The following is a 21,421-nucleotide window of genomic DNA, read 5'->3' on the forward strand; positions in this document are numbered from 1 at the left end:
TTTATTGGATTTAGTGTATGCTCATAAAATAAAAATTATTTTATTAATAACAATTTATTTATATAATTTTACAAACTACGATAATACATGAGATTTAGGACACCAATCCCAACAGTAATCACATGAAAACCAAATAGAAATAAGATAAAAAAAAACACAATGATATAAGTTACATTTAATAATACAAAAGATAGCCATCACATGACAATCAAATAACAATCAAATAGAAATCACTAACTATTAAGTACTAAATAGAAATCAGATGACAATCAGATAAACAACACAAACTATGTATTATCAAATAGAAATCAAATAGCAATCTTAGAGTAAGATACAACATTATTCTTCTCTTGAAAAAATTACAAACAGAGAAGGCATAAATTGAGAAATTCAAAAACAAATCCTCAACAAATCGAGAAATTCTTCTTTATTCTAAATTTACTGAGAGATTCGATATTGAGAATAAAAGAGTAGAGGTCGATAATGAAAAATTCGAAAACAAACCCTCCACAAATTCCAATAATATCAGGTTTGTTTTCGAAAACAAACCATCCATAAAATCGAAAACACAGGTTTGTTTTGGAAAAAAAAAATCTACAAATCGATTGAAAAATTATAAATTAAAACCTAACAAATTCGAAATTAGAACGTAATCAAAACTTGAGAAATTCGAAAACAAACCTGACAAATTCAAAATCAAAACGTAATTAGAACCAATTGAGCGTAATTTTTAGGGCTGGTTGTTGTAACAACCATCCACAAATTCGAATTTCTCAGCTTTAATTTTGGAAAAAAAATCGACAAAACGATTGAGAAAGTAGAAATCAAAACCTAAGAAACTCAAAAACACGAGAGAAAGTTGAATGCAAAATCGAAATTAGCTGAGGAATTGACTGCAATTCTTATGACTGATTGCAGAAACTTGGATGCTGAAGGAGAAGGAAAAACGCGAGAGGAGACAATTTACACAATGAACATTTGTACTCGCTAAAGAGAGAAGACAAGTTATAATAGAAGGATAGCACAAATGTTGAGTTATGTACTAGAAGTGTTAGTTAACAAGATTGATTGATTGGTGGTGTGAAAAATTCCTAGATATTTGGCCTAAGTGGTTTGGCATGGTACCTAGGACAGTAATGACCTTTTCAGCAACGTACAGGTTGGTTTGGGAATAGTTGGAAAGAGAGTTGGGGAATCTAACTATGGGAACCAGTGGAAAAGAGTTATTCCTAATTGGTGTATTCCGTGTGATGCATCAATACAAATCGAGTTTAGGAAAGGAAATCAATTGGTCTTAAGCCGGGGAAATATACCTTTTGAGGATAATTTTGGAATAAAGAAAAAAACTATATAACAAATAAAATCTAAATATTTTTGTTATATATGTTTATCATATTTACAATTTTTTTTTTTTTTTTTTAAAAAGATGATATGAATGCTAAGATATATTTTTTTAAAAAAAGCTACATGCAATTTTTCCAATAATTATAATCACAAATTTCCAGCAAGTGCAAATAGAAATATAATACTCCTAAAATTTTCTCAACACCTTACTAATATGGACACAATCGTATCTCTCTTTTGGACACGTGAAAGCAACATTCCACATAAACCGTACCGTTGGATATCCCAACAGGGAAGGAAAAGAAAACCAAAGCAAAGAGAGAGGGGAATTTGATTCGATACGTGTTTCGCCTTGGGAGATTCAACGACACCCACAATCCCCAAAGCAAATGAAGAAGACCGAAGAATATTTTGTAGCCGAGAACCAACTCAATCCAACCGACCCTTCGACAGTGTTTCTGCTTCCTTCCTATTCGTGTCTTCTTCTCACATCCTCCACGTCTCTTCCCATGGCCGCTTTTCAATTTCCCTCGCCGTACCGACTTCACTATCAACCCTTTGTTCATTCCTTCAAAATCCCATTTCCCCAACAACCCATTTGCGCAAATTTGAGTTTTCATTAGCTATGAGGCTGTATGTGTATGTATTGGAGGCCAAAGACCTCGATGTGAAGGACTCGTATGTGAAGCTTCGAGTTGGGAGGCGTAAGGCCAAGACGAGGATTATGAGAAATTGCTCTAATCCTGTTTGGAATGAGGAGTTCATTTTCAAGTTTCGTGATGTTGATGATGAACTAGTTGTGTCTGTTTACGAACACAGTGATGAGTCCAACTTCTTCCATGCCTCATCGGGTTTGATTGGTCGTGTTCGAATACCCATATGGACTGTTGCTGCTGAGGATTCGCAAACCTTGCCGCCCACTTGGTTTGATCTGCGAAGGTCCAAAACCGAAAAATTCATCAATGAAGTTACCGGTTGGTTTCCTATATTTCTTCTATTTCCATCGTTGATTATGTATTTTCAACCTGTTTCCTCAGTTTGAATCACTTGGAAGTAAATCTGAACTTAATTGCCTTGTCCTTTACTTCATTGTATATGTGAATGCATGATGTTTGAAGATGTAAGAAAGTGTATCAGAATTTCTGTCTTATGGAGAAATAGTAACATTAATCCGAAGTCTTGGTAGGAATTTGAAATTACTGCTATGGCATTCTTGAGATAGGAAATGAACTATATTGCCTTTGAGCTCTATGGCTATCATTATTTATGCAGGGAAAGTGCTTCTTATTGTCTCATTACATGGAAAAGGCAACGTACTCAATCAATCGAGTGTTACTAATACTAATTCTACACCATTGGAAGGCTCATCTGCAATTTCACAGGCTTTGATTGGTGCCAAATCTTCATCCAGCAAAGCTGTCAAATGGAAGCCTAATAAGAAGACTATTGTGAGTCGTTTGGAGAGGTTGTTCCATAAGAGTGATGGGGATACAAGAACAGATGATTCTTCAGAGTCATCAAGTGCCATGTCTGATACTGAAGAGCTAACAAATGGGCATCCCTCTGAATCTAACTTTGATGAAGCTATTGAGGCATTGCAGTTGAGGAGCAATGAACAGGAAATGCCAGAAAATCTATCTGGTGGCGTTCTTGTCGATCAGGTGTATGTAGTTTCAACAGGTGATTTGAACAAGCTTCTGTTTTCTCCAGATTCACAGTTCAGGAGAGAACTAGCAGAACATCAGGGAATAACAAATTTAGAAGAAGGAACTTGGTCTTGGAAACAAGGGGATATACCTTGTCTATCACGGATTGTATCTTACAGGAAACCCCCAACTAAGGTTGTTGGAGCTATTAATGCTACTGAGGAGCAAACCTACATTAAAGGGGATGGATGGGAATTTGCTGTCTTGGTAAATGTAAGTACACCTGAGGTTCCATTTGGTAATGCATTCAATGTTGAGTTACTTTACAAGATAATACCTGGCCCTGAGCTGATTTCTGGAGAAGAGACTTCCCATTTTGTTGTTTCTTGGGGTATAAACTTCGTCCATAGTACGATTATGAAAGGCATGATTGAGAAAGGGGCTCGACAGGGTCTGGAGGAAAATTTTGTCCAGTTCACTAACTTGCTGGCTCAACATCTTAAAATTCCGAATTCTACTGAGTTATTGAACAAGGATCATGTGTTGTCAACTTCTGAGAATGACCGTCATTCAACTTTTGAATTGGCCAGCCAATACTTCTGGAACTTCACTGTTTTTTCTACCATGTTCTTCCTTCTATACGTTCTTGTGCATATTATTCTTTCTAAGCCCAAAACAAAGCAAGGCTTGGAGTTTACTGGAATGGATTTGCCAGATAGTTTAGGAGAACTTGTTACTAGTGGAATCTTAGTCCTTCAGTTGGAACGTGTTTATAACATGGTCTCACATTTCGTTCAAGCTAGGTTAAAAAGAGGTAGATGAAACTAATTTCTAACTTATTGATATCTATTTAATGTTTAAGAACATAATACTCTGACTCTCATTCCTGACAATTTAATTTATGGGTAGCTTATCTAAAATGTTGATCATGTCTGTTGCTTTGCATGTTTGTAGGAGGTGACCATGGAGTCAAAGGTCGAGGAGATGGATGGATCCTAACCATAGCTCTTATAGAAGGAGTGAACATTTCATCCTTGGATTCTTCTGGATCCTCAGACCCTTGTGTGGTTTTCACATGCAATGGTAAAAAAAGAACTAGCTCCGTTGAGCTTCAAACTCATGAGCCTCAATGGAACGGTAAGACTCTTGTCCCCTCCTTGTTGGCAAGTATTATCAAGGATGAGAATTTTGCCTTCTTGGTGTGGAAATTTTTCTTGATTTGATTTTCTATTGGCAACAATAAGACCAAAAAGTACGTGATATTAAGGATGAGACTACTTGTCTTCTCAACAGGGGATAGTCTTCTTGATTTAATATCATAAAAAAATAAGGTGGTTCTAAATAATTATGTAGTTCTTCATTTCAATACCAATAATTTGAATGCTTGTTAATTAACTAAACAGACACTAAATCTAATGTGCAGAGATACTGGAATTCGATGCCATGAAGGAACCACCATCAGTATTATTTGTGGAGGTTTTTGACTTTGATGGTCCATTTGACCAGGCTACTTCACTTGGGCATGCAGAGATTAATTTCCTAAAATATAAATCAACCGAACTTGCAGATATATGGGTTTCCCTTGAGGGGAAGCTTGCTCAGTCTTCTCAGTCGAAGCTACACTTGAGAATCTTCTTAGATAATACCGATGGAGTTGAAACAATAAGACAATACTTGTCTATGAAGGGAAAGGAGGTTGGGAAGAAGGTAAGCACATTTCTCAAAGAGTTGATAAATTGTCAAAGAGACCCAGTCCACTCCCATTTTGCTGTTGTGGAATACAAATAACCATCTTTCCTTTTGTTGTGGCATTTGGTTGTTTGCGATTATGATCTTGTACCTCTAAGCTGGTCTAATTACTTCAATGGTGGACTTTGGCTAACTTTATTCTTTGGTGCTTTATAGCTGCATCCCAGGTCACCTTACAGGAACTCAGCATTTCAAAAACTTTTCAGTTTGCCAACAGAAGAGTTTCTTGTCAGCGACTTCACATGCTCCTTGAAAAGAAAAATGCTTCTCCAGGTAGATATTATGATTACCATGCAAATTCTTGATGATTTCACTATATAAAAGAGTACTTCATAAAAATATTTAGAGCAGAATATAATAGAGACTGTCTCAATCTATACTTTCATCTGAGAATCAGATTAACTAATTTCTTCTGCTGATCATCGAAATGTGAATTAGCAATTACATCCCGGTATACCCATTTGACTCAATACATGATATCATCTGTATCTCTGTACCCTGACTAGAACTATTTTTTGGTCTATTATAATGATTTGATTGCTTGTGATTCCCTGGTACAGGGGAGATTATTTCTATCTGCCAGAGTCATTGGGTTTTATGCCAATTTCTTTGGACAGAAAACAAAATTTTTCTTTCTCTGGGAGGACATTGAAGATATACAAGTACTCCACCCCTCCCTTTCCTCTCTGGGTAGCCCATCATTAGTCATAATTCTTAAACAAGGTCGGGGTCTTGAAGCAAGCCACGGTGCAAAGTCTCAAGATGAACAGGGCAGGCTCAAATTTTACCTCCAATCATTTGTCTCATTCAATGTAGCCAGCAGGTAATTCCATATATTTCTGTCATACTCTGCTGTCGATGATACTGGAACTTACTTTTTTAGATATTAATCCTGATGCGGTTCATCATTGGCAGGACAATTATGGGTATGTGGAAAACAAGGACATTGGCCCTCGATCAGAAAGCGCAAGTTGCTGAAACGTCAAATGATTCCGAAGAAAGGTCAGTTTTGGTGGAGGATGTGGAATGTTTTTTGGATGTAGAAGATACAAAGATGTCAAAGTTGTATGTTGCAGAACTTCCTCTAAATGTGGGTGATTGGTTTTATAATGTTCTTTGTAGAATCTATTGAAGCTTGAAAAAAACTCAAGGACCAATGGGATGGTTCTACTTTAACTTCAATAATTATGCCTGAAATTACTAAGGAAAGTTAATAATGTGTTGGTTGAAAGCTCTCTTTCTTGCCACAATGTCTGCAGGTAAAATCATTGATGGAGTTTTTTGAAGGTGGCAAGCTAGAGCACAGGGTGATGGAAAAATCTGGTTGTCTAAACTACATGACGACGCCATGGGAATTCGTGAAACCCAATATCCTTGAAAGACGCATTTCTTACCAGTTCAATCACGACATATCAATCTTTGAAGGTAAAGTCACATGCATTCAGCAAAAATTCCCCATGACAGGAGCAGACGCAGGCAGTGATGAAGAAGAATGGGTATTAAACGAGGTCATGAGCTTGCACGATGTCCCGTTTGGTGACTGTTTTCGTGTATGTAATGCATTGTTCACTTCATTGTGTGTTGTCGAAACTCTCTTGATGTTGTGAGAAAGGATTTAGTTTGTGTGCAGTGCTGACCTTTTTTTATGATATTCTGCAGATTCATTTTAGGTACTGTTTTGAGGATTCTGAGCTAGCTAAAAATGCTTGCAAATGCAAGGCTTTCTATGGAATCACTTGGCTTAAAAGCACTGAGCTTCAGCAGAAGATCACCCAGAACATAGCTGACGAGTTTGGCAATCGACTTAAAGTCATTTTTGAACTGATTGAGAGGGAGATTCTTTTTGCAACCCAACAAAATTCTATTACTTAAATCTGTTTTATTTTCACCCCCAACTATCTAATCTAAGTTCAGCTTGGAATTATTGTAATTGTGAGTAAGTTAAAAGATTTTAATATTAAAAAAAAAAAAAAAGAAGGAAAAAGGAAAAAAAAGTATTTAGTGATCTAGAGCTATAGTAATGAATACATTTGAAAATAAGTATTTAATTGTTTACAAGTTTTTATAAATATATAAATAAATATGATTTAAACTTAATTTTTGTTATCAAAGAATTTTAGAAGTAGATAAAAAGTTATAAAATATTATTGATCAAGTTTTAAAAATTCTCTTTCTTTCATTCTTGATTTATTTTGGAAAATTGTGATACGTACTAAATTTTAGACTGGAATTGAAAAAATAGCAATATTCAGGTTTCTCTAGGAAAATGGTAAACACTCTAGGACTCAAGAATTTGACTCGAGTTTATGAACCATTGGTTCGGGTAAGGTCGTTGGTTCGTATTAGCACAGGCAACAAACAAGTCGATTTTTTTTAAAGAGATTTATCATCGTCTAAAGGTGGCTCATTGAGTCGGTCATTGGTTGTTAAAGAGTCTTTCCTCGCTTTAGAAGATGATTGATTGTTGTATATTTATATTGGACTTTCGATTTTGACGTTGTTTTTTCTTTTTTCAGTATATATAATTCAATGTCTCAGCGAGGGAGACAGGGAGAAGAGAGACTAAATTTAATTGATCTTTATTTTTTATTATCTTTAATTTGCTCTCATCCGTCTAAAGAACTGCTTATTTAACTTTTTATTTAGATAACCAATTATATTTTCATGGTTGGATTTTGAGTATTTATCCTTTTTATTATCTGAATTTCGATTTGAATTGCTTCTCCTCGATCGATGGAAGTTTGATTTTTCCAAAATGTATCCCAATTTTTGCCAAATTCTTCTTCGGATTATCATTTTCAGAAAAACCAAAGGTTATTTATTTGGTTTTTCAATTTTACCTTTATACTTATTATTGTTTTGCAATACACTTAAAAGTTCATAATAGTTTATTCTACTATTTTCTTGTTTAATTATTATTATCGATATCAGTTTTTTTCGACTTCTTCCAAAATGATTTGTGTAATGATTACTATGTCTCATCCATGATTTGTGTGTGCGGTGGTTGACTATGTCTCTCCTAACTCCTAATTTTTATAAATATATTTGAATAATTTATTCCATTAGCAGATTCTTCGCCCTTCTTATAATTTTGTGAATTTAAATAATATTATTTTGATTGTTGAGATAAGTTTTAAATATCCAAATTTTATCTCCTATTTTTCTGAAGATTGGATTATCTTTTTGTTTTTGAATTAAAGGAAAAATATCTCTTTGGTCCCTAGGTTTTGGGTCTAGTTTCTATTTAGTCCATAGGTTTCAAAATGTTATTGTTATACAATTAGTTATTAAGTTTTGAGTTTGGTTTCAATTTCGCCTATAGGTTTCAAAATGTTGCAATCTTACCTTTGACATTAGAGTTTTGTTCCATTTGGTCCCTATGTTTAAAGATTTGCACTTTTAACCTCAATTTTTCATTAAATAGTCACTTTCTATCTTTAAAGTTGATTTATGTTAATAAATTAAAAAACGTTAAAAGAATTATAATAAATTAAGTTTTACTACTTTTATCACTTTTAAAATTTAATGTAAGATTTCACTTCATAATTACTTTTAATTAGTTAATAGAAATTGGCGTCAATTTAATGAAATTGAGGTTAAAAATGTAAAATCTTGAAACCTTCAAATAATAAATTTAAATAAAATTCAAACTTCAACAGTAAAATTGTAACCTTTTGAAATTTAGAGACTAAATGGAAACATAAGGCTAACTTTTGATCCTTTCCCATAATTTGATATTTAGTTGGAGTTTTAGGAAAAGAGAGAGAGAGGGAAAGGGAAAAAGAAGAAACTCTTTAGGTCATCTTCTTCTCATCACTCTCACATGCGTCACAACCCCCCTTGTTTAGATGGATGTTGATTATTCTTCTCCAGTGACTCATTTACTTCCTAGCAAGTTTAAACCCACAATTTTGTTCTTGAGTTGGTGGATTTTTCATAGTTTTCTCTATTCATTCGTTGAGCACGCTCTTCCAATCTCGAACTTTAGTCGAAGCTCATGGTTGTTGAAAGCACTCCTCAACTGGGCAGGGAAGAAGCTTCTCATTTGCATAGGTCAGATTGAAGTGAAGAAGGAGAAATGGTTGATTTGGTGGGAGATGAAGGATTAGGAACAAGTTTCAGGTTTTATTTTTCTCTTTTGATTGTTGATTGATTTTTGGTTTTTTTGGGTGGGTTAGTGCATGTGATTAATGTGCTAGCTAGTTGTTATCTGATATTAAGTATAGTGTACTTGGCTTTACAACGTAATTATTGTTTTTTCTTTTTTTAATGTTTGAGAAATTTGTTTGATATTTTTATCATTTCATAATTACTAATTAATACTAAAAGAAGTCGATTCTCTCTCTCTCTCTCTTTTTTTTTTTTTTTTTGCTGTTTTTGAAAATTTAAAACCTTTTTTTTTTTTTTTTTTTTTTTTTCATTCAAAATTTTCTTTCAACCGTGCTATTTTTTAATTATTTGCTTCCTAAATTTTGTTCACTCTAGGCTTTTTATCCATCTCTATGTTTTGTCAAAATTTTTTAATTTTTTTCCTAATAAATAAACTTTTACATGCGTTATAACGAGGAAGAACATCAATTTTGGAGGGAAGATAAGGATATAAGTTAGGAAAAGTTATTCGACTCCAAATGTTTATATTTGAATTGCATACTAGAGTGAGCATAATAGACCGATTGAATCGAAGGGGGTTAGTTAGAGAAGATGGGGAGCTTGGTCGATGTCGATTTGTAAAAAATCCAAACCTACAATTTTTTTAAAAAATTTTAAAGAAAAAAATCTACCGATGGATGTCTGATTTACACTCCTTGACGGTCAAGGTCGATTTGAACATTTAACAAACCGACTAGTCGGTTTGGTGGCAATTTGGTTGGAAAAGCTGTTGGAAATGACTTTAGGTCAAAGCCTATAGCAAATGCAAAAGTGAAAAAACTAGTCGTTTGTAGCTATTGAGAACTGGCGATTGTCATTTTCTTCTACCTCTTCTTCTTTATAAAGAAGGAAGTTTTGCAAGATCAAACTGACATTCTTTGTTTTCAAAAATGTCAACCTTTACCTCTTCTCTCTATAATGTTTTTGAGCGAAAATTTCTATCAATTCTATTCCTTTCTCCGATAAGTGCACACATGAGTTAGGAGATTGAGTTAACTTTGAGGAGCAACCGGTATATGCGATTTAGCATCCAAGTTGCGTTGAATTTTGCTTTCAAGGCAGTGGATCTTCCACGACACAACAACAATTGACATTTGGTTCTAATAATTTGAAAGCAAAATTCGGCAGAATAAATAATTAAGTAAAATATTATCCAAATATATCTTCTATCTTTATATATTTTACTTAATTATTTTTTAAATGATTTTTTTTTACTAAATTATTCAACTGAATGCATGATTGGAGGAATGAGAAATTGGGGAGACAACTCAACAATAGTTAAACTAGTTGATGCTTAGGATAAACTCCTCCTTGTTCCTTAGGATCTCAATATCTAGAACTTTGCTTGCTTCTCTCAAGTCCTTCATGTCAAACTCTCTCTTTAAGGGGTTTTTAACATGAGTTAGTCTTCCTTGGACCTACCTACCAGTAACATGTTATCCACATATATGAGTAAGTAAACCTTATCCTTGTAGGAACTTGTATTTACATAAACACATATGTCATAGGAGCTTCTTTTGAATCCAATGCCTGATATATAGTCATTGAACCTTCTATACTAGCACTTAGGTGATTGTTTCAGTCCATAGATTGACTTGTTGAGTAAGAAATAGGTATTCTCTTTCCCTTTAACTTTAAATCCCTTAGGTTGTATCATATAGATTGTCTCTTTTAGATGTCCATGAAGGAAAGCAGTTTTCACATCTAAGTGATACAATTCTAAGTTATTTTGAGCAACCAAGGATAAGAGAAGCCTTATAGAAGTTTGTTTGGCAATTGGAGAGAAAATCTTTGAGTAGTTTATTCCTTCCTTTTGAGTAAACCCCTTTGCAACCAACCTTGCCTTATACCTAGGTTTCTAATCACATGATGTACCTTCTTTGAGTTTGAAAACCTATTTGGAAACTATTGGTTTATAACCCTTAGGCAGGGGAGCTAAAGACCAAGTATCATTCACATTTAGTGAATGCATTTCCTTATTCATGGCTTCTATCCAATTCTTTACATTAGAACACCTTGTTGCTTCTTTAAAAGTTGTTAGTTCTTGGTCAGTAGGAGCCAGAACAACATTTAGAACTAAATTCATATAGTTCATTTCAGTATACCTTGTTGGAGGGGTAATGGTTCTCCTTTGTCTATCCCTAGCTAAGGCCTACTAAATCAGGTCTGGCTGCTGATTAACAGTCTCCTCTTGTTTCCCTACTTTTTCCTCAACTTCTTCTGTGTCACTAGGTAAGTTAGGTTCGGTTGGTTGCTCAGTGGTTAACTCCATCTCAATTCCTGTGGTAGATGTCTCAGCTTCATCCTCAAGTCTCTTCTTCTTTTGCATAAAATTCTCTCCTTCTCTAAAGGTGATGTCTCTACTAATTATGAACTTCCTTTCTACTGGATGCCACATTTTAAATCCTCTGACTCCCTCAGTAAAGCCTACAAAACATGCACTTAGCAGCTCTGGCCTTTAACTTTCCCTTATTTTGATGAACAAACCCTACACACCCAAAAACCTTAAGGTTGTCTAGATTAGGAGGATGATTAGTCCACTTCTCCTCAGGGGTAAATAACTCTAGAGATGTGTGAGGGCACCTATTCAAGGTGTAAACCGTGTAGGTTGCAGCTTCTACCCAAAAGTTTTCACTTAGGATAGCATTGATAACAAACACCTTACCCTTTCCATTATAGTTCTATTTAACCTCTTAGCAACCCCATTTTGTTGAGGTGTGCACCTCATAGTCCTATGCCTAGTCATACTATTCTCACTATAGAATTTGTCAAAGTCCTCATTACAAAATTCAAGGCCATTGTCAGTTCTAAAGTATTTTAACCTTTTAGTTGTTTGTGTTTCTATCATACCTTTCCATTCTTTAAACTTCCCAAAAACTTGGTCCTTAGTTTTAAGGAAATATATCCAACTTTCCCTAGAAAAATCATCTATTAAGATTTGAAAATACCTTGAGCCACAAAGGCTTGGTGTAGAAGATGGTCCCCATAGGTCAAAATGAACATAGTCCAATATTCCTTTGGTGGTATGCTGAGATTTTGTGAAGCTCTGTCTGGTAGCTTTCCCTAAAATACAATGTTCATAGAAGGAAAGATGCTCACTAATCCCTTCGGGAACAACACGAGCGACTCAAACTTCCAAATTACAGACTCGATTGTAAGAATTGTTGTGGTTGATGCCCTAAAGTCTCGTGTCTTGTAGTTTGTAAATAGTTTGTACGAACGATTGTGTTGTATAATATATGATATTTACTTCACATCTTGAAGTTTGTAAACAGTTTGTACGAACGCTTGTGTTGTATAATATATGATATTTACTTCATATCTTGATTTTTCCCAGTTGTATGTTTTATTTGCTTTACCACAAACCAATAAACATAAAATCCCTGGTTATCTGTATGTAACTTAAGCATGTATGTGGTGACATACAAGTGGATCATGTCTTGAGTGATAACCAAAATGGTCGTAGTATATAGATAAAGAAGGGAAGCCTTATCCTAGTAATGCTACGAATGCGACCAGCTTTGTGGAATGGTCACAAGTGTTGTGACTTGTCGCAGATGGTCTGATCCTGATCATTCGTGCAGGGGACATGCGAGCGGGAGCGTCCTATACAAAGAGTTTGTATAAGACCTGACCACGAAGTGTTAATGTCTCATTATATAACACTGTTCATGACAAATAATTCACTTCACTAGGATGGCCATAGGCAACATGACCTCAATTCTGAGTAAGTTGGGAACTCCTGCCATTGAGGGCAGTTCTTTAATTTGTATGGGTGTGAGTGGCCAGGTCGTCGATTCAAACCTACCATTTGAAGGATTCGTCTGATTTGGGAGCTGGGAACTCAGCTACACAAGATGGAATTCACTCCTTCCCTGAGGTAGGGGCAAGTAGATAGACAAGCTCCCTCAAGGGCCGATTCCATGGCTTGAACGATGTGGCGCCACACATCTTCTCTTGGCCCGAGAGATGTTCACACATAGTTATACTATGTTGTAATATTCATTAGAGGAATCAGTAGTACTTAAGGAGTGAGATGTAACTACAGGGAAAAAATGGTAAATTGGCCCAGCTGTACTTATGAGCATCTGTGAAGGGTCATCGTACTCATGATTGAATCTGATGGACACAGAAATATATTTGTGGTAATAAGAGTTCAGCTGTTGGTCTTTAGTGGAATGCCTGACAGTTAATGGATGGTGGATCTCGTAGCTAAAGAGTTTAGTCAGCTATTCACGTACTGTTGGAACTTCGAGCCACAAGTCCATAAGTTCCTCTAGGTAGCTTGGATAAAGTCGAGAATCAGTTTTTGGGTTAATTTGAAATGTTCAAATTGACAAGAGGGAGTTCGATTATATATGATATAATTGAACTGGTTAATTGTATATGATATAATTGGCTAAATGTATGAGATACATTATTTTGGAGGAAATTAAATATAAATATGATTTATATCAAGTGGAGGAGAAATTACTATAGTAGATATGTGATATCAAACTATAGGGTAAGAATATAATATGATTATATTCATTTTTTTATTAAATATGTTAATTATGAGATAATTTGCCGAAATATTCTCCTCAATCGTGCGTTAGTGGGAGAATCCGTATTTGGTTATTGTAACTGAAGAATAAAATAAAAATTTGTTTCATTTGGCAAAAATTTCGAAAAAATCGCAATCGGTGTGAAAAAAGTATCGGTTGCTTAGCTGAGAGCCTATGCGATAGAGCTTCATCGCCTAAACGATCGCACACCCGCGTCTAAACGATCGCACGCTTTTCTCTAAATGATCGCTTAGCTTTCCTAAACGATCGCCTAACGTGCTATGTTTTCTATCGTTTACCTGTTACTAGATGATCGCTTAGTAAAACCTACACGATTGTGTAGGTTTTGCTAATGATAAGCATCTCCGTTATACGATAGCTTTCTCTCCCATTTGCTTATCGTCTACACGATCAACCCGTTCCTCCGACCTCTACCAAATTCACCAAAGACCATACTTTGGATTCTGACTTCGAGAATACCAAGGGCTCCAAGTGGTGGTGTCGTCCCCGCTTCTGCTTACTCGTGCTTGTTCGTGTTACTTCCGTTCGTGTAGACGATCGTGCTGCCATAGCCGAGTTATTTGTTGGGCGATAGAGTTCGTAGAGGTTCTTCCACTGCGTTGAGTTCGAGTTTGAAAAGAGTCTTCAACTGGTATGTAAACTCAATCCCTTGTAGTTTATTTATCAAAGCATGCCGTTAATTAGTGTAAATTGCATAACTATTTGATAGAATGTGTGTGTGGTAATTTTGGTCATAATGAAATCGAAAAGATTCGAACGTGCTCATGGATGCTCTTCGTTAAGATTTCCTTCAGGAATAGTGCTAAAAAATGCAGGGGCCTTTACAAACCAAAAATTGTAAATTAAAGAAAGCCTTAAACAGAGAGTTCTATCTCGAAACATCCATCAACAAATCCATCCACTATTCATCGCATAAATAGAATGCAGATTATAAAACCCATCATTACTGTAAAAAAATTCAATACAAGAATGGAGTTTGGAATCAGAAACCTACAACCTAGCTTTAATACCAATTGAAGGAACTCTAATGGGGAGAACCTTGAGCGGAAGTTGACTGACCAAATTCCATTTTTATTGAAAACAAGGTTTACAGTAAACAAACAATAAGATATGCATTTAAATCTAAACTACAACATGCTTTAGAAAGAAAGAGTTTCAAGAAACCTCACCTTTGAGGACCTTTCTTCGCATTTTTCCCTCGAATGGATCACAAACTTCTTGAAGACCTTCTTCAAGATAAACCTCGAACAAAACCTGAACACTAGCACAAAATTACTTTGGTATTCTCAAGGTGAGAACCCAGAAGTGGTGGGCTCTGACTATTTTGGTTAAAAGGGAAAACTTAAGGTAGAGGAGGAAGATTGAGAATGAAGGAACTCTTAATGAAAAGCATCCATGAGCGCATTCGTATCTTTTCGATTTCATTGTGACCGAAATATAACACATACATTCTAACAGATAGTTATGCAATTTACACTAATTAACGACATGCTTTGATAAATAAAATACAAGGGATTGAGTTCACATACCAATTGAAGACTCTTTTCAATTTCAGACTCAACGCAGCTGAAGAACCTCTACGTACTCTATCGCCCAACAAAACAGTCGGCTACAGCAACACGATCGTCTACACAAACGGCAGCAACACGAACAAGCACGAGCAAGAGAAGCGGGGACAACACCACCACTTGGAGCCCTTGGTATTCTCGGAGTGAGAATCCAAAGTGTGGTCTTTGTTAAATTTGGTAGAGGTCGGAGGAACGAGCTGATCGTGTAGACGATAAACAACTGAGAGAGAAACTATATTCAAATCTCATTCAAATATTTATTTCTTCCCATTAAGCTATAATGTATCAAATACATTATGACAATTATATCACATATAATTAAAACAACTTAATTATATTATATATAATTAAATCCTTTATTAATTTAAACAATTCAAATTAATCCAAAAACTGATTCTCAACTAAATCATGCTGAGCTACCAAGAGGACCTCATGGACCTGTAGCTTGAAGCTACAACAGTACATGGATAATTAATTAAACTCTTTAATTACATTATTCACCATCTGTTCACTATCGAGCACTCCACTAAAGACCGACAGCTGTATTCTTCACACTACAGATATATTTTTGTGTCCATCGGATATAACCAATCAACAGTACGATGACCTTCACAAATGCTCGTAAGTACAGCTAGGCCGAATACCGTTTTTGCCCTTGTAGTTACATTTAGCTCCTTAAGTACCACTGATCCCTCTAATAAACAATAGATCATAATCTAACTATGACTAAACCCCTCTCGGGCCAGGAGAGGGTATGGCGTCACATTGTTCAAGACCCGGAATCAGCCCTTAAGTGAGCAATTTATCTACTTACCCCTACCTCGGGGCAGGAGTGAGTTCTATCTTGTGTAGTTGTGTTCCCAGCTCCCCAAGCAGATGAATCCCTAAAATGGTAGGCTTGTTGAGCTGACGATCTGGCCACTCTTACCCATACAAATCAAAGGACCGCCCTCATAGGCAAGAGTTCACAACCCACTTAGGATTTAGGTCATGTTACCTATGGTCATCCTGGTAAAATGTAAATCTTTATTATGAAGGACGTTATATAATGAGACTAAACATTACGTGGTCTGGTCTTATACAAACTTCTTTGTATAGAATATCCCCACTCGCATGTCTATACATGAATGATTAGGATCAGATCATTTGTAGCATTTTACAACATTTGTAACACCTACAAAGCGGGTCATACTCGTAGTGTCACCAGGATAAGGTACGCAACATTATCCATCTACTACAGACCATTTAGGTTATCACTTAAACATGATCTACCCGTATGTCTCCACATACATGTTTAAGTTATAATGATAGCCTCAGATGTTAGTTTATGGTTTGTGGTTAATGCAACTAAAATATCATATATTTTATAGACAATATTTTATTAAATACATAATGAGTTTGTTCAACAATGTTTACAAACTATAGAACCATACGAGATTTAGGGCATCAACCCCAACATTTATTTGATTGGTTTTGTTTCTAGTAGAGGCTAAAGCATCATAATAGAAATAGGACCCTTTAACCACTGAGGCTTCTGGCTGTTTTCCTTTCTGATCATTCTTTTTTTCTTGATTTTTCTATTTTAAACTGTAGCAATCCCTCATTAAGTGTCCTTTCTTCTTATAGTAATTATATCTCAGTTTGTTTTTTGGTTTATGCTCTTCACCAAACTGATCCTTAGTCCCTTTAGAATGATTATGCTTGTTTTTGCCCTTGACAAATAACCCTTCTACACTAGGTTGTTCCTTTTTTATAGTATGAAGCTCCAACTCCCTAGTTTTTAATGTTGAAATAATGGAATCAGTGGTGACTGACTCTTTTCCATATTTCAAGGCATTCTTTACCTCCTTATAGGCTTCGAGCAGGGAGTTCAACAAAACAAAGGCTTCATTCTCATCACCAATCTTTTCACCAAGGCTCTTGAACTTAGAAACTATCTTTTTAAACTCATCCAAATTGTCTAATAGTGTTCTAGCAGAATCCATTTTAAATGTGAAGAACTTTTCCCTTAAAAACATCTTGTTAGGCAGATCCTTAGTTTCATAGAGACTTTCTAGCTTGACCTACATTTTGTAAGTCGTGTCTTGATCGATCACCTGTCTCAAAATGCTATCACTGAGATTAAGAACTAAAGTTCCATAGGCAGTAAGTTCCATATCTTCGCTTTCTTGAGCTTTTAACGTAGGTGGCAAAGTAGATGGGTCTAAACGGACTCTATAGGCCTTTTATTGTCCAAGAATAGCCTTGATTTTAGCCTTCCACAAATCAAAATAAGGCCAAAATCACTCTTTCCATCAAAATTTTCTATCTCAAATCTAGCAACTGAAGGAACTCTTATACAAGAGTACCTATGAGCGGAAGTGAATCTTTTCAATTCATTGTGATAGAATTTTCACATATACATTCACACATACAGATATGCATTAGCAACACTAAATTACTGCATGCTTAAAGGATAAATGACAAAATAACAAGGACTTACCAGTTGAATACTTTCTTCAGAATAAAACTCGCTCTCACACGAACGGACTCCTTGCGCTCTCGCTAGAACGTCAGGCAATCGTTCAGCAACTCTCCAGTCGTCTACCATGAATAGCTTCGTACGTACATAAAAAAATGGTGACGACACCACCATTCGGAGCCCTCAGTATTATCGGAGTGAGAATCCAAAGTGTGGGCTTTGTTCGGATTTGGTAAAGGTGATGGGGAAAGACTATCGTGTACAAAGATCAAGCAAGTGGGAGAAGGGAACAACTATCATATAGTCGGGGTGCTTGATCGTTTATACAAGGTACACAATCGTGTAAGGAAAGTTAAGCGATCATCTATACGATCATTTAGTTAAGCTCAGGCGCTAAGCGATCGTCTAGGAAATGGTAAGAGATCGTTTAGAGAATGCGTGCGCGGGTGTGCGATTGTTTAGTAAACACAATGCGCTATCATATAAGCTCTCAAGTACTATATGATCGAATGAGAATCACACCGTGAGCAATTATGTGTGTATTTTGCAAAATGAAAGCCATTTTCATTTTATTCTTCAGTTATGAAAACTGAATTGAACTTTCCACTAATGCATGATTTCAGAGAAAACGCCGGACAATTATCTCATAATTGTCCAATTAATAAAATAATAAATATAATCATATTATATTCATAACCTATAGTTTGATATCATATATCAACCATATTGTTTTCTTCTCTACTTGATATAAATCATATTTATATCCAATTTCCTCCAAATTAATGTATCTCATACATTTGGTCAATCATATCATATATAATTAACTAGTTCAATTATATCATACATAATCGAACTCCCTCTTGTCAATTTGAACATTTCAAACTGACCCAAAAACTAATTCTCAACTTGTATCCAAGCTACCAAGGGGACCTTATGGACCTATGGCTCAAAGCTCCAACGGTACGTGAATAGCTGACTAAACTCTTTAGTCACGAGACCCACCATCCGTTAACTGGCAGGCATTCCACTAAAGACCAAAAGCTGAACTCTTCTTACCACAGATATATTTTTTTGCCCATGAGTACGATAACCCTTCACAGATGCTCGTAAGTACAGTTAGGCCAATTTATCATTTTGCCCCTGTAATTGCATCTCACTTCTTAAGTACCACCGATCCCTCTAATGAACAATACAACATAGTCCTACTATGTGTGAACAGCTCTCAGGCCATGAAAAGGTATGTGACACCACATCGTTCAAGCCCTGGGATCAGCCCTTAAGGGAGCTATCTATCTACTTACCCCTGCTTCAGGGAATGAGTAAATTCCATCTTGTGTAGATGAGTTCCCAGCTCCCAAATCACGAATCTCCAAAGTGGTAGGTTTGATTCGGTGGCCTGGCCACTCACACTCATGTAAATTAAAGGACCGCCCTCAATGGCAGGAGTTCCCAACTCACTCAGGATTTAGGTCATGTTACCTATGGTCATCCTAGTGAAGTGAAGTCTCTATCATGAACGAGGATATATAACGAGATGTTAACACTTCGTGGTCAAGTTTTATACAAACTCTTTGTATAGGATGCCTCCGTTCGCATGTCCCATACACGAATGATCCAGACCATCTGTAACAAGTCACAACATTTATAACTATTTCACAAAGTGGGCCGCATCCATAGCGTTACCGGATAAGGTTTCCCTCCTATATCTATATACTATAGACCATTTTGGTTATCACTTAAGGCATGATCCACTTGTATGTCACCACATACATGCTCAAGTTACGTAAAGACAACTAGTGATTTTAGTTTATTGTTTTATGGTAAAGCAAATAAAACATCCAAATGTGCAAAGTCAAGAAGTGAAGAAAATATCATATATTATACATCACAAGTGTTCGTATAAACTGTTTACAAACTACAGGACACGAGACTTTAGGGTATCATCCCCAACAGCAACAACCATCACTAACCTAAAAAGAATGCCAAGAACTGTTTTCTTGAGAATCTTGATGTTTCAAGAATGCTGATCTTGATGATCTTCAAACGCTCTGATACCAGTTTTTTTTGGGTTATTCTGTCTTGTGTAGACCCAATTCAAAAACAAACAAGATCAATCCTGAGTTGGTGGAAGAAAAGGTTAAGGTTCAGCCATGATCATGAAGGAATCCTCAAACACGTATATGACACAACTTCTTTCAGGTTGTGTTGATCAGAAAGACTGAGAAAAACTCTTCATTTAAATAAGAATTGTCTCTCTCTCTTCACTGAAATACTCGTTGTTTTTCTCTCTTACTCGATAGTTATTCTTCTTTACTCGATAAGTATACTTCTTTATTCGATGAGTTTATGTTCTTTACTCGATGAGTTTATGTTGTCTACTCGATGCAACTCGATGAGTATTAATCTTTACTTGATGCTGCTCGATGCTCTGAAAACGTTGTGATTTGATTATATAATCGTGTTTTTCGTTGATTTTGCAGAGAAATGGATGAGGATTGAAGAAGAGGATAAGGAGAAGAAGAAGGAACAAGCAAAGTTACATGGTTCAGCCAATAAGACTAAACTAGTTGAAATACATACCATTTATCAGTTACATGATATAAAGTTTGTGTAAACTAAACTAGTTGAAGTGTATTTTGAGTCATTGTTTTACAACATTATTTTTATTATTACATAGTGTGTTGTTGTTAATATGAAATTGTGCAAAATCCATCACTACGATTTGAAAGCTTGTAAAATTTAATGGACAGTTAGTGCACACACACGTCGTACATGCGCGCACACATGCACACACACGCGCTATATATGTGTGTGTGTGTGTGCATGCATGCATGTATGTATGTATATATAAAGTTGTTTGTCTTGTTTTATTGAGTATATACTATAATATAGCAAATGACGTGTTCAATAAGAGAATAGTAATATAAATAAAACATCGACAATATGTTTCTAAAATATAAAACAGAAGTAGAAAATCAATTAAATAGATGGATTAAAAGGTTAAGATCAGATAGAGTGGGTGATTATGAATGATAAATCTCTTATAGAGTTTTATGGATTGAATGGTATTGTTCATGAAATTTATTCCCTTCAACAAAGTGGTATCATTGAATGAGAAATTGGAACACTTCAAAAAAAAAAAAAAAAAAAAAAAGATGAATGCTAAGCTTTTAAGTTCAGAACTATCTGATAATATATAGGGGAGGAAGGGAAGTTATGCTTTCTGCCTGTTTCATTCTTAATGGGACCCCTCACAAAAACTAGATAAGATGTCATACGAACGTTGGAGAGGTTAACCTAACTACTTGAAAGTGTATTATGCATTCAAGAAACCTACGATAAGATATAAAATATTTGATTGTGTTTTATTGGTTATGATCATAATAACGTTGCATACGGATTTGTGTGTTTAAATGATAAATTAATTTGTGAATATAGAAATGCTGAATTTTTTAGCATATATTTTCCATGATCAAAGTAGCTAATAAGACACTCAGTGCATCTAATAATATTAAAGCAACTATTTCTTTACTTTCTTCTTCTAATAATGTGCATGAAATTGAACGTTGAAGAAGTAAGAGATAATGAATTGAGAAAGTTTTGGTCCTGATTTCTTGACTACCTTTTTAGTTGAAATGTTAGATGACATGAACAATCATTTTGCATGCATGTATTTGATCGATGAGATCCCAAAACTTACCAAAGAAGTCTTAAGTTACGTAGATTCTAGATTATGGAAAGAAGTTATCAATAGTGAACTAGACCTTATAACTTTGAAAGTAACTTGGGACTTGGTAGAATCCTTAGGTGTCGAACAAGGATGTAATGGAACATCAAAAGTAGGTCATGATGTGATTCATGGTTGAACTCTATCGAGTGGGTAGTGTGCTCCGATGAAGAGGAGTTAATCTAGATAAGAGTTAGGTGAATGGATGACTA

General features: G+C 35.4%; 1 protein-coding gene and 1 long non-coding RNA gene across 5 annotated transcripts; both read left to right on the forward strand.

Moving 5' to 3' along the window:
* Positions 1-1,639: 1,639 nt before the first annotated feature.
* Positions 1,640-6,754, forward strand: LOC120083743 (C2 calcium/lipid-binding and GRAM domain containing protein). Of its 4 annotated transcripts, none has more exons than XR_016531059.1 (9): positions 1,640-2,318; positions 2,617-3,804; positions 3,945-4,127; positions 4,414-4,697; positions 4,896-5,012; positions 5,300-5,562; positions 5,655-5,741; positions 5,999-6,289; positions 6,399-6,754. XR_016531059.1 is itself a non-coding variant. In XM_039039595.2 (9 exons), exons 1-9 carry the CDS (start codon positions 1,970-1,972, stop codon positions 6,609-6,611), a joined length of 3,063 nt encoding a protein of 1,020 aa, XP_038895523.1. In that variant the 5' UTR covers positions 1,689-1,969; the 3' UTR covers positions 6,612-6,754. The 4 variants fall into 4 exon arrangements, 2 of the variants coding, with proteins under 2 accessions (XP_038895523.1, XP_038895524.1); XM_039039595.2 differs by having other exon boundaries at positions 1,689-2,318; positions 5,655-5,829; XR_016531060.1 differs by having other exon boundaries at positions 1,714-2,318; positions 5,357-5,562.
* A 1,716-nt stretch (positions 6,755-8,470) lies between these two features.
* LOC150034648 (uncharacterized) lies at positions 8,471-20,345 on the forward strand. The gene is made up of 2 exons (XR_016531061.1): positions 8,471-8,861; positions 19,963-20,345. It is a non-coding gene; the product is annotated as an uncharacterized LOC150034648 (long non-coding RNA).
* The last annotated feature ends 1,076 nt before the right edge of the window (positions 20,346-21,421 follow it).

The sequence above is a fragment of the Benincasa hispida genome, chromosome 8 (assembly GCF_027475165.1).
Source record: "Benincasa hispida cultivar pf3 chromosome 8, pf3_genome.v1.1, whole genome shotgun sequence".
NCBI lineage: Eukaryota > Viridiplantae > Streptophyta > Magnoliopsida > Cucurbitales > Cucurbitaceae > Benincasa > Benincasa hispida.

Bases quoted from the DNA above. Each gene is read 5' to 3' on its own strand.
- LOC120083743 (XM_039039595.2), top strand. From the start codon at position 1,970: ATGAGGCTGTATGTGTATGTATTGGAGGCCAAAGACCTCGATGTGAAG. The intron at 4,698-4,895 runs GTAAGCACATTT...GGTGCTTTATAG, and splicing joins GAAAGGAGGTTGGGAAGAAG to CTGCATCCCAGGTCACCTTA. The intron at 6,290-6,398 runs GTATGTAATGCA...GATATTCTGCAG, and splicing joins CGTTTGGTGACTGTTTTCGT to ATTCATTTTAGGTACTGTTT.